Source organism: Phoenix dactylifera, unplaced genomic scaffold (genome assembly GCF_009389715.1).
Source record: "Phoenix dactylifera cultivar Barhee BC4 unplaced genomic scaffold, palm_55x_up_171113_PBpolish2nd_filt_p 000092F, whole genome shotgun sequence".
Classification (NCBI taxonomy): Eukaryota; Viridiplantae; Streptophyta; class Magnoliopsida; order Arecales; family Arecaceae; genus Phoenix; species Phoenix dactylifera.
Window position 1 is genome coordinate 1,353,514 of NW_024067680.1, and position 11,181 is coordinate 1,364,694.

Genomic DNA, 11,181 nt, shown 5'->3' on the forward strand with positions numbered 1-11,181 from the left:
TCTTCCTCTACCCCCTCTTCCTCCAGGCTTGCTGTGTCGATATAGATTCAGTACGGAACAACACAATACCATACTGAATTGTGTTGTCGGGCAGCCGGTACGGGTCATGGTACTAGCACAACATTTCTTGCTTTGGACATCACAATATAATCTAAAAACTTATGGCAATAACTGTAAAGCTACAGATATTGAATTTGATAGTTAAAAGAGGAATGCTTCACAGCTTCGTCAGATCCAAATCAGAAAGCCTGAGTATTAAAGTGCTAATTTCACCATGCGCTGATACTCACGGAAATTATTCTCCAGTAAGCAAGTGCATATGACGAAACATTTTGCTTCAAGGTCCAGTCGTTGCAAGGACAGAAAACGAAATCTATTCCAAGGCCCAGCCCGGTTGAATCGGAGATTCGTCCAAACCGGCATTGTATTTGAACCAGTTAGTTTGTCGGCGGGTGGGGATTTGGGTCCGGAACTGGGAATTAGGGCTCCAATCGATCGAGTAATCAAACCTCTTGTCCTCTCCCTTCTATGTCCTCCTCGCCCTCCTCCTCCTCCTCCTCCTCCTCCTGCTCCACGCTGCCAGCGGCCGACGGCGGTGCACGGTCGGCGGTGGACGATGCCCACCAGAGGTAAGCCTCTCTCCGTCTCAGTTTCTCTCTTCCACGGTCCACGCTGCCAGCGGCCGGCGATGCCCAGCCCGAAACGTCGACCCCCCTCTCTCTTCCTATTCTTCTTCCTCCCATCGGTGCGTCCATCGGATGCTGGTCGACGGCGGCAGTCGGCGCAGATCCGACAGCCATCCCGCCGCCATTCCCTTCTCTTTCTCTCTCTCTTCATAAACTTCCCCAGCTTCCCTCCACTGCTCCCCTTCACTCTATCCACTCTCTCTGTCTCCGCCCAGCAAGGGCTAGAGTCTGGATCCAGCAGGATTGAAGCAACACAGTAGGCCTATGGCTGAGCTCCACGTCTTCTTCAATGAAAGCAGTCAATTCTCAATTCATAACCTGGTGAAAGTTTATTGTTTTTCCTTGTTTTCAGATTTTTCTCGGTCTTAGAAAGTGAAGGAAGCTGAGATTATAAAGAAAGATTCTTTGCTGCTGGACATTTGGTAATTTTCTAAACACATTTCAAATTTCAGTTTGTTAAATTGCATATCTAATTATTATCTTCTAATTTTCGTGATTTTGTGATACTTGTTCCTGACGTTGGTGTTACTTATTAAAAACTTGAGCTCTGTATGGTAATAACATGATATCATACATTATTGTAATGCTATGTGATAATAAAGACTGCTAAAAGTTGTTAGAAGAATGCTAGCAATTTCTAAAAAAATTTACTATATACTTGTAATTATGTCGTTATGATGTCACTGTTCGATTCCGCCTGACCTGGTGGTTGAACAGGTGATCATGACCTGGTCCCTTTTCCGGTTCAATCATCAGTCCAGGTTTTAAAACATCACTTGAAAGTTGAAACTAATCCCTAAGACTTGTAACTCATTCCACAAGCACATTCTATCGTGATGCTCTAAAGGACCCTGTATGCTAGAAAGAATCCGGTGCAAGATATCCTTGTTGAAAATACCCATTGACAAAGAAAACCAACCTTTGTGAATACGGAACAATCACCAAAACAGCTTTTCAACCAGATAATCCCCACCAAAAGCACCATTAGAATTAATCCAAGCCCAACAGTCTAAAACAGAACCACAAACTAACATAAAGGTATCTGTCAATTAATTTTCAACCTTCTGTTGTCATGTCTTGCATGACAATTGTCACACCCCAAATTCGGGACACAACATGGCCATGCTACCAAGGGATACAACTTATGATAACATGAAGCCGCTAATTACATATAGCCTCCAAATCCTTCTCATACAAAATATAATAAATAAAGTTCAATTTCATCATCCATTAAATAATAAAATAAACATCGGTTCAGAACATCTAAATCCAAACATAAATACCAAACTCATAATCCACAATATTTAGAAAATTACCAAACTACAAATTGATAACCAACTGAAGAGCTAAAATTATGCTATAAATCGCCAAGCTCACTAGTGCGAACTTCAAGTCTGGACCATACTTCTTCATACCGACCCTACTCATCTGAAAAAAAAATGATATGTGAGCGACAACTCAGTAAATAAAACTTATACTATCTTACCGGATCAAGCGTAAATTTTTTTATATCAATGCATCATTTAAAGAAAATAATAGTTATTGCAAAAATAAAGCGTTTCATAGTACAATAAATTAAAGCAAGTCATAAAGTAAATCATGCATGAACAAATCATTCATTTTTTATAAACAGTTTTAAGTTTATATTGTAAATAAATTTATAAATCATTTTTCTGCCATTTAGCATATCATAGTTTCAAAATATTGGTCACATATATTTATGCTACGGCCACTTTATATTTGTGACAGGGCCATGTTTTGTAATTGACAAAGATTCATGTTTCATATGCTAATTTTATATCCGCTAGCATGATCGTATTTTATATGGATGCTAGCTTCGGATGTCGATCTTTTCCAATTCTAGGAGGTCATACATAGCCATCCGAGAGCATTTAGAATATATATATTTTTTCTTAAAACATACACAAATAGATGAAAATACTAAATGACATGATCATATTCATATTTCATAATAAGCTATTTTCATTAAAAATATTTATGAAACTATTTTTCATAATAAAGTATGATTTTTATAACACAAATGCTGATCCATAATTTGAAGAAAAATATGATATCTTCATAGAAATCTTATGCATAGAAAACATGATAATTTGAAAAATAGTAAGGAGTGTAAGATTTACTTACCACTTTTGTCTTTGACCGTCAAACGTCACTAGCCAAATCTGCTAAACCTATTTAAAAATATTAAAAACGAAATTAAATTTTATTTGATAACTTTAATAGAATTAAAAATAATAAGAGAAGGCTTGATTGGGCATACATTGGTTCCGTGTGGGGTCTGGTCTAAATGATTCGCTTAATGAATCATAGGGTACAAACTTGATTAGGGTCAAGGTCGTTCGACAGGTTCATCATCCGTGGATTTCAGAAATACTCAACATGGCCGGGATGGTCGGTCCGACAGGCTGCCTGGGCACCAGGGCAGTTCAGGGCTTCTTTACAGGGGTTATTCCGAATCCAAAGAAAAGATCGATGGGATACCATACTAGGATCTATGTCTGTTTAGAGAGAGAAACAGAAAGAAGAGAGAAATAGGAGAGAAAAAGTAGAGAGATTCAAGAGAGAGAAAGAGGAAAGAGAAGTGGGGATCGTCGGGGGTCGTGCAGGGGACTTGGCTGGCGGTCGGTGGTGGTGGATGGTCAGTGGCGGAGGCCAGCCGGCAAGAAAATTTAAGAAAAATGCCCGAAAAACAAGGGAACTAGAGCCTTTTCTTAGTTTCGGCCGTTGGCCGCTCACCGACGGCCATAACTCCACCGTGGAGGAAAGTAGAAATGCTGCAGAACTCAACCGAAGGTCCGACATCAAGAGGCAGCAATGGCAGTGCCGGTGGTCGAAAAAAGAGGAAGAAAGCAAAATAGAGCAAAACAGGGAATCCTTTTTTTTGATCAATTTTCGGCCGATTTTTCGGCCGACGGTCGTGATTCCAAGTTGTGGGAAGAAGAACAAGAAAAAGGGAAAAAGGACAGAGTGTTACCTTGGCTCCAGAGCATCGGCAACCCTGATTTTCGACGAGCACAGTGACGACGACCCTGACCTCAATGGGAAAAAGGGGAAGAAAGAGAGAGAAGATAGAAAAATTGCTCAAGGTGGAGGGTTTTGGAGGGTGGGGGCTCTCTCTTATAGAGGAGCCCTAGGGTCCCCGCGACCCTAGAATTCCTAATACCAACCAAAATTGCCGGAGAGGACTCGACTGGCCACATGGGGTGTACACGTTGTCATCCCCTTTTGGGCCAAGCTTGGGCCGGTCAAGTGGACCCGACCCAGGCCTTCACAACAATTGTTTTTGTGATTAATGATGTTATTCCTTCTATCTTAATGAAATTTACATTGTTTGTTCAAGCTTTACATTTGAAATTTGGAAAAATTATAAATATTGTAAGAGTCATGATAACTATATCAGAAGGCACTTGTTGACATTCCTTTCATCCTAACATCTAAGAGACCTTTAAAACCAGACACTGATGTAATCATGAAGCCTATAAAAATCTGTCTGGAAATTTGACTTTATATTATACAATAAGATGACCCTCCAACAACCTTTCCCATGTGCATTTTACCTCCCAAGTCCACATCGAGTCTGGTGATCCTCCTGAATTGATATACCATATTTTGATCGCTGTGATGTATATAAATCTGGGGAAAAAATAGACCGAGCATGGAATTGATGACTAAGATATAGGCCAAGTTTAGTATTGTCCTTTTCTTTTAAAGATAGAAGAATGAAATGGACAATTGTGACATACATAGTGTAGGATTGCCTTTTGTAGGTTGATGTCTAGTGGATATTGCATGCGTTAGAGAAAGAGAGAGATGGCACAATAATCCGAGGGTATTATTTATATTATTAGTAATATTGGTATTATCAATTTGAAAGTAGAACTCGATTTATTTTGCAAGGGCTTAGTGCTTCATATAAAGAAGAAGCTTTAGCTGGGGAAAAAAAGGCAATGGCAGTTGTTCAAATGACTGCCTATGTGGCAGTTACTATTGTGCCTTATATTGTGAGCATTGAATTCTCATCCTTACTTGTTTAGTGGAAATACCGTTATAACAGATATCTGATTGACATACAAATTCACATAGAACATATGTATGTGCCTAATACTTAGTTCATATTCATATGTATTTATATTGGAATGAATCTGGATAATGATTTATCTGATTGGTAATATCCATTTAGAATTAAGTAAATTAACATTGATACAAAGTTTTGTTTATATCCATTGTATGGTTACATCAATAAAACGAAAATGGATTTGGATGTCTGATCCATATCCTATCTTTACGTAATTCAGTAAAGCAACTTATTTGACTGAAGTTTTATCATTTCAATTTTGGTCAGATTTGGATCTTGACCCAAAAAAATATGAGCAGGCTGGATTTGGATTTTGGCCTTGATTCGTGTGAGGTCATGAAGAGAACATAGCAATCAAGTCATTAAACATATTCTTGGCCTTTGCATAGGCATGCAATGGGCAGGACATGTTTCATAATAGTTAAGAAGGAAGAAACCTATAGGCCCTGTTTGGGGGAGCTTTTGGAGGGCCAAAAAGCACTTTCTGGCCCTCCAAAAGTACTTTTAGGGAAAAAAGTGTGTTTGGTAAAATTTCCAAGAAGCTGTTTCAGCTTTTGCGGGAAGCTGAAATCAGCTTTTTGGCAGAAGCTCAATTTTGGAGCTTTCTGAAAACGCTGTTTTCAGCTTTGTCGGGAAGCTGTATTTTTGACCAAAATACCCCCATTTAAAAGTTTCTTTTTCCTCCCAAAAATCTCAATCCCACCGCCTCTTTCTCTCTCACCATCCCCCCCTCTCTCTCTCTTCCTCTCTATCTCCTTCTCCTCAATGCCGTCGGCCCTCCTCTTTTTTTTTTTTTTTTTTTTGGGAGGCAGCCACCACGCCGGCCACCCGTGGCCGCGCCCCCCAGCCCCCACCCGAGCCCCCCGCCGCTGCGACCCACCACACAGCCAAAAAAAAAAAAGGAAGGGGAGGAAGGGGCCGCCATGGCCGCTGCCTCCCCGGCCGGCCCGCCGTCTCGGCCCCCTCCCGAGGCCCTCCCTCCCCCGCGGTCGCCGCGGCACGCCGTCCCGGCCCCCTCCGAGCCCCTCCTCCCCCGCGGTCGCCGCGGTACGCCGTCCCGGCCCTCTCCCGAGCCCCCCTCCCCCCGCGGTCGTCGGGGCCCGCCGTCCCGGCCCCCTCCCGAGCCCCCCCTCCCCTGCGGTCGCCGCGGCACGCCGTCCCGGCCCCCTCCCGAGCCCCCCCTCCCCTGCGGTCGCCGCGGCACGCCGTCCCGGCCGCCTTCCGAGCCCCCCTCCCCCCGCGGTCGTCGGGGCCCGCCGTCTCGGCCCCCTCCCGAGCCCCCCTCCCCCCGCGGTCGTCGGGGCCCGCCGTCCCGGCCCCCTCCCCCCGCGGCCGTCGGGGCCCGCTGTCCCGGCCCCGTCCCGAGCCCCCCTCCTCCCGCGGCCGCCGCGGCCCGCCATCTCGGCCCCCCTCCCGCGGCCCGGTCCCCCTTCCGGCGCCGCCGGCTTCGCGGGAGAAGAAGAAAGGAGAAGAAGGAAAGAGAGGAAGGAAGGAGAAGAAGAGAAGAAAAAAGAAAAGAAAAAAAAAAGAAGAAAAGGAAAGAAAAAAAGAGAAGAAAAAAAAAGAAAAGGAAAAAAAAAGAAAAATAAAGAAAAATAAATAAATAAATAAATATGTATATAAATGAACGAATAAATAAATAAATAAAATAATAAATAAATATATTTCAATGAAATAAAATAATAAATAAATAAATAAATAAAAATATTAGTAATTATTTAACCAATTTTTTCACCTAGTTAGAAAATTTGTTAGAGAAATAAATGGTCATCAAAAGAGTAAAAAATTAATTTATACTAATAATTATAATATTTTATACATTTATTATTGTATTATACTATAAATATAATATAATATAATATTATGTTATGTTAAATAATTTAATATTATTTTAAAATATTATCCTATAGTATACAATGTTATAGTACTATATTATAATAATATTATGTTACATTACATTAATATTATACTATATCATATATTTATGTATTAATATATATTATATTTTATTATGCACTATTGTATAATACTAATGATGTCCTTTATGGTCATTTTGTCATACAAAAGTACTTTCTCAGTTTGTTTACCAAACAAATGTTAAAGTGCCACAGCACTTTAGAAATGTAGTTACCAAACAGCAAACAGCTTTTTATAAAAGCTCTACTTCCAACAGCTCTACTTCTAACAGCTCTACTTCCAACAGCTCTACTGCCAACAGCTCCCCCAAACAGGGCCATAATCATGTCCTGAAAATTTTTTCCTAATTTCTATCCCTCCCTGCCTCCATATATTTTATTTTTTCGAGTCCCTGTTGTGTCAGGTTTTTTCGGGGCACTACATTTGATTGTGGTTGACACATCCCGAGTGCTTCCTCTTCCCCTTGTCTTCATCTAAGCTCACCTAGTATGCCCCCTAAGGGGTTCCTCCGCCCTCTCGTTCCTCCACTGCACTCCCTCCTGTCAAAATGCTTTTTCCTCTCTTGTGCCACACTGCCTGATTATTGATCCCAACTTCTCTTTTATTACAGGCAGCAACAATAACCAATGGTGGAGGTAATTTTCCTTTGTGCCATATACCTATGCTTAGTAATCCTGCCTTGGCTTAGGCTCTTCTTGTGCTTATTTGTCTATTTGAGAAGAGACAATGTTTGCTCGCCTTCCAAAATAATATCATGTAAGGGTGCGATCTGATCAAGGCAGGTTGGGCTAGCTCCCAACCTCAACTTGAACTTTAAGGGGATTGAGTCTAAATTTTTAACCAAAATCCTTGGTGAATCAGTTATGTATATAGGTAATTGGGATATCATAATTGTCTGGACAGGGACTTTGTCTAGATTCTACTATTTTCATTAAATTTGCATCACATGTACTCATTTTCATATTTCTGTGTTTTAAGCCATTATCTATTTGTCTTCTTCCATAACTTGATTTAGAATTTGGATCTATTCCATAGTTTGACATTTTTTAAGCCCCCCACTTTTTCAATCTAGGCTTTGGACTTGCTCTTTTTTGTTTGAATTTTTTTTTGGGAGTGTTTGCAAGTATCCAATAGTCAAATAGTGTTCACTTATAATGAAACTGGGTTGTTTAGAATTTGTTGCGATACAAACTTAGAGACACATATAAAGAAATATTTAGATGCTGGATTTATTAACATTTCATAAAAAGACGAGCATCATTTGCCTAAAGGCCTCAAAACTCTTCTAGAGATAGTTAATCATAGATATTCATTTTAAAAAGTTTTGAAGGAATGATCATTTTGTTTTCTTTTCTAATTATTTAAAGGATTAATTTTTTTGAAGACTTTAAATATGCTTTCACCAAAAAGATATTTATCTTTTTGACTTTCAGTTCTTTTATTAGGAAAAAAAAGTTTTGCTCTAGCACAACGTCATGTTCAATGAATTAGCAGTTTTCTTTGAATTCAGAGTCTTATTTTTGCATTATAACTTGGGCATGTTGAAGGGCAATGAACAGCCAAAAGACACTGTATTATTGTTTGTATTATATTAGTTTACTTATTTTGCCTATGCTGCTTTATTGTAAATATGTGCGCAGCAGTAGCCAGGAGTGCCTCACAAATGTTACCCCAAAAGCGGCCGCACCCTGACTCAAAGACAAAACTTCCTCCACTCTCTGAGACTGAGCGTGTCCTCTATGAGTTGATCAAGAGCAAGCAGAACCTTGGAATATGGACAGCTGACATGAAAAGAGAGACAGGTCTTCAAACCACTGTTGTCACTAAAACCCTGAAGTCCCTCCAAAATAAAAATCTTATAAAAGATGTTGTTAACATTCACAATAAGGCAAGAAAAATTTACATGGCTGTGGAGTTCGAACCATCAAAAGAAATATCAGGTGGTTCTTGGTATTCAGATGGAAGCCTTGATACAGATTTCATTAGGATTCTACGAGAGCAGTGTTTGAAGCATATTGAGAGGCTCCAGGTTGCCACGATGGAAGCTATATACAAGTCCATCCAAGAATCACGGGTATTTAAAGTTGAGTGTACGATGCAGCAGATTGTTGAAATTGTTAATGCAATGGTTCTGGATAAGGAGGTCGAGGAATTGAAGAGTACTGGGATTGGAGATTTCTCTAAAGTTCAATCAGGGAAGATTTGCTACAGGAGCTTAAAAGGTAGAGAAGGTCCCAAAGTAGGTTCATTTTCATCAATTCCTTGTGGAGTTTGCCCACGGATAAGCGAGTGCACACCAGATGGAATTATCTCACCAAAGACTTGTATCTATTACAACAAGTGGCTTAAATTGGAATTTTAGATGTGAACTTGTTATCCTGGAGAAATATTTCTAGGCTTTTATGAACCACAACTCTCTGGGTGTTTTGAGGTTCAGGTTTTTTCCTTTACGAATCCAAAGAAGGAGATCAGAATCTTGTGAATGTATACTTTGAAAATTGTTTCTAGGCCTTTTTCTGTATCAGTACACTTGCTCACTGATTATTATTTTCATTTGCTGAAATTTTAGCAAAGCTTTGCATGTATTGCTCCATAGTTTGACAGGATGATGGTTTTCTGTGCGTCACTTGTCCAACTTTAATTTGCACTATTTGTGGTGTGTTCATCCCACCATGGAGAGAAATTATACCCTACATCGTTTGTATGTGGCCATGCACTATGCTAATCATCTAGTCCATGCACCATGCCAGATGATTAGCTCAGAGGAAGGAGACGAGCTGATTGGCGTGATGTATGGCCATGTTGGTATATGTTGTGTGGGCCATATTTGCCCACCTTGGGTTATATGTACCACCTTGCGGTTATCCTCTAATTCTCCTCAAATCCATAGCTTGTTTACCATTGCAAGTCAAGTGGAGCCCGTAGGTGTAGAATTCTCTCCCCCATTAGATTTAGATTTTATTGCATAATATTGACAACTTGAAGGCCCTACAAAAAATAGTACTTATTTTTGGAGATAAAATTATTGATGCTTGCACATATTTTTCCTCTTGCTTAGCAGAAAGAGACTGTTATGTTGAGGCGAGGTTATCAAAACCATGTTGGTGGCTTAAAAAAAAGCTGGGTCTGATGGTGAGCTATTTGGGCACAGAGGAAGGACGGATATCCCAATTAATAGAATGCTGCAATTACCCCAACTACCACCACCAAAACAAAAGAAAGAAAATGTTGCATTCATACTTGGTTTTGTAATTCATTGCTGAAGTATTGTTTGCTCAAATTGGAATATGTTTCAATTAACGGATAGCAAAGCAATACTTGGGCATGCATACGGTCTCTATATATTTAACCATCCAATATGATAACCCCATGCATAATAGAACTAAAAGAGGAACAAAATTAGATTAGGAGATGACAAATCTCAGAATATTTTCAGCAATTGTTTTTATTGTTACCGGAACCTAATCTTTGCCATCCTACATAGGCAGAGGACTGCAGCAATTATTGGATAGGGCTGCAAATAGCATGCATGCAGTATGTCGAGATCAACCCGACGAGTGTTATTATGTGATTCAAAACATAAATATATCTTTCATGTGCTAGCAGTCTGTCACTCCAGCAGTCGAAAAGTAGATCGACGGAGTAAATAATTTTTTGCATGTAATTTATTCATTTCTAATTACCTAAGTTAGTGAATGTTCAGGAGTGGAGCCTTACCTCTCATGGTTACCTATAGCTGTCATATAGGTGACATGGGAAGTAACTTGTGTGATGAGAGTGACAAACTAATCCCACTCAACCAAGAAGCCTGTGGCATAACTTGTATCTCACATATGGAAAACTAAATCAACGCTATCGGATACAATTTCATCCGCTACACAGAGTGATCTAGGCTGCATGTGTAAAAGCAAGGAAACACCGAGTCATGCAATTCTTGTTTTTCATGTTATTAAGTCGGTAACATAAAAGATTTACAGCAATCAAAATGATAATAATAAGTATCGATAAAATGGACTAGAAAATTCATAGCAATGACAAAAGATATAATTAAAAAGAAATAGTCTCATATTCTTGTAAATCTAGAATGACACTCCAAATTTAACGTATCTGATGATAGTGAGTTACGTCAACAAATTCATGGATACAGGTTCATGTCGCCGCTCTGATGATTTTGATGGCTGTCTCATTTGTCCTCTTTTTTTTTTCTTTCTTTTCCTTGAAAGTCTGTAGTTCTCATGATTTTATTAATGGGGGAAGATGTTACCAAAAGATGATATGCTTCTCCAATCCAACCTATGAACAACAAAAAAGAAGTTCCACTAATGTCCTTTTGTTAGCTGAATGTAATGCTCGGCTGATGGATCCAATGGAGCTTTTCCCATGTCGCCATAAGCAGTAAATCATAGTTCATCTGATCCAGCAGCAGTTGGAGTTTCAAGTTTAATTTGGCCAGTCCAACCAACAGAATCACTGTTTGTTTCA

The 11,181-nt window shown here is 39.8% G+C and overlaps 1 protein-coding gene across 2 annotated transcripts; it reads left to right on the forward strand.

Moving 5' to 3' along the window:
* Positions 1 to 441: 441 nt before the first annotated feature.
* LOC103724044 (DNA-directed RNA polymerase III subunit rpc6) lies at positions 442 to 9,292 on the forward strand. 2 transcript variants are annotated; one of them, XM_008815178.3, is made up of 3 exons: positions 442 to 629; positions 1,039 to 1,108; positions 8,343 to 9,292. In XM_008815178.3, exon 3 carries the CDS (start codon positions 8,363 to 8,365, stop codon positions 9,059 to 9,061), a length of 699 nt encoding a protein of 232 aa, XP_008813400.2. In that variant the 5' UTR covers positions 442 to 629; positions 1,039 to 1,108; positions 8,343 to 8,362; the 3' UTR covers positions 9,062 to 9,292. The 2 variants fall into 2 exon arrangements, with proteins under 2 accessions (XP_008813400.2, XP_008813399.2); XM_008815177.3 differs by having other exon boundaries at positions 444 to 629; positions 8,340 to 9,292.
* The last annotated feature ends 1,889 nt before the right edge of the window (positions 9,293 to 11,181 follow it).

Excerpts from the sequence above, each read along its gene's own strand:
- LOC103724044 (XM_008815178.3), top strand. The coding sequence starts at position 8,363 with ATGTTACCCCAAAAGCGGCCGCACCCTGACTCAAAGACAAAACTTCCT.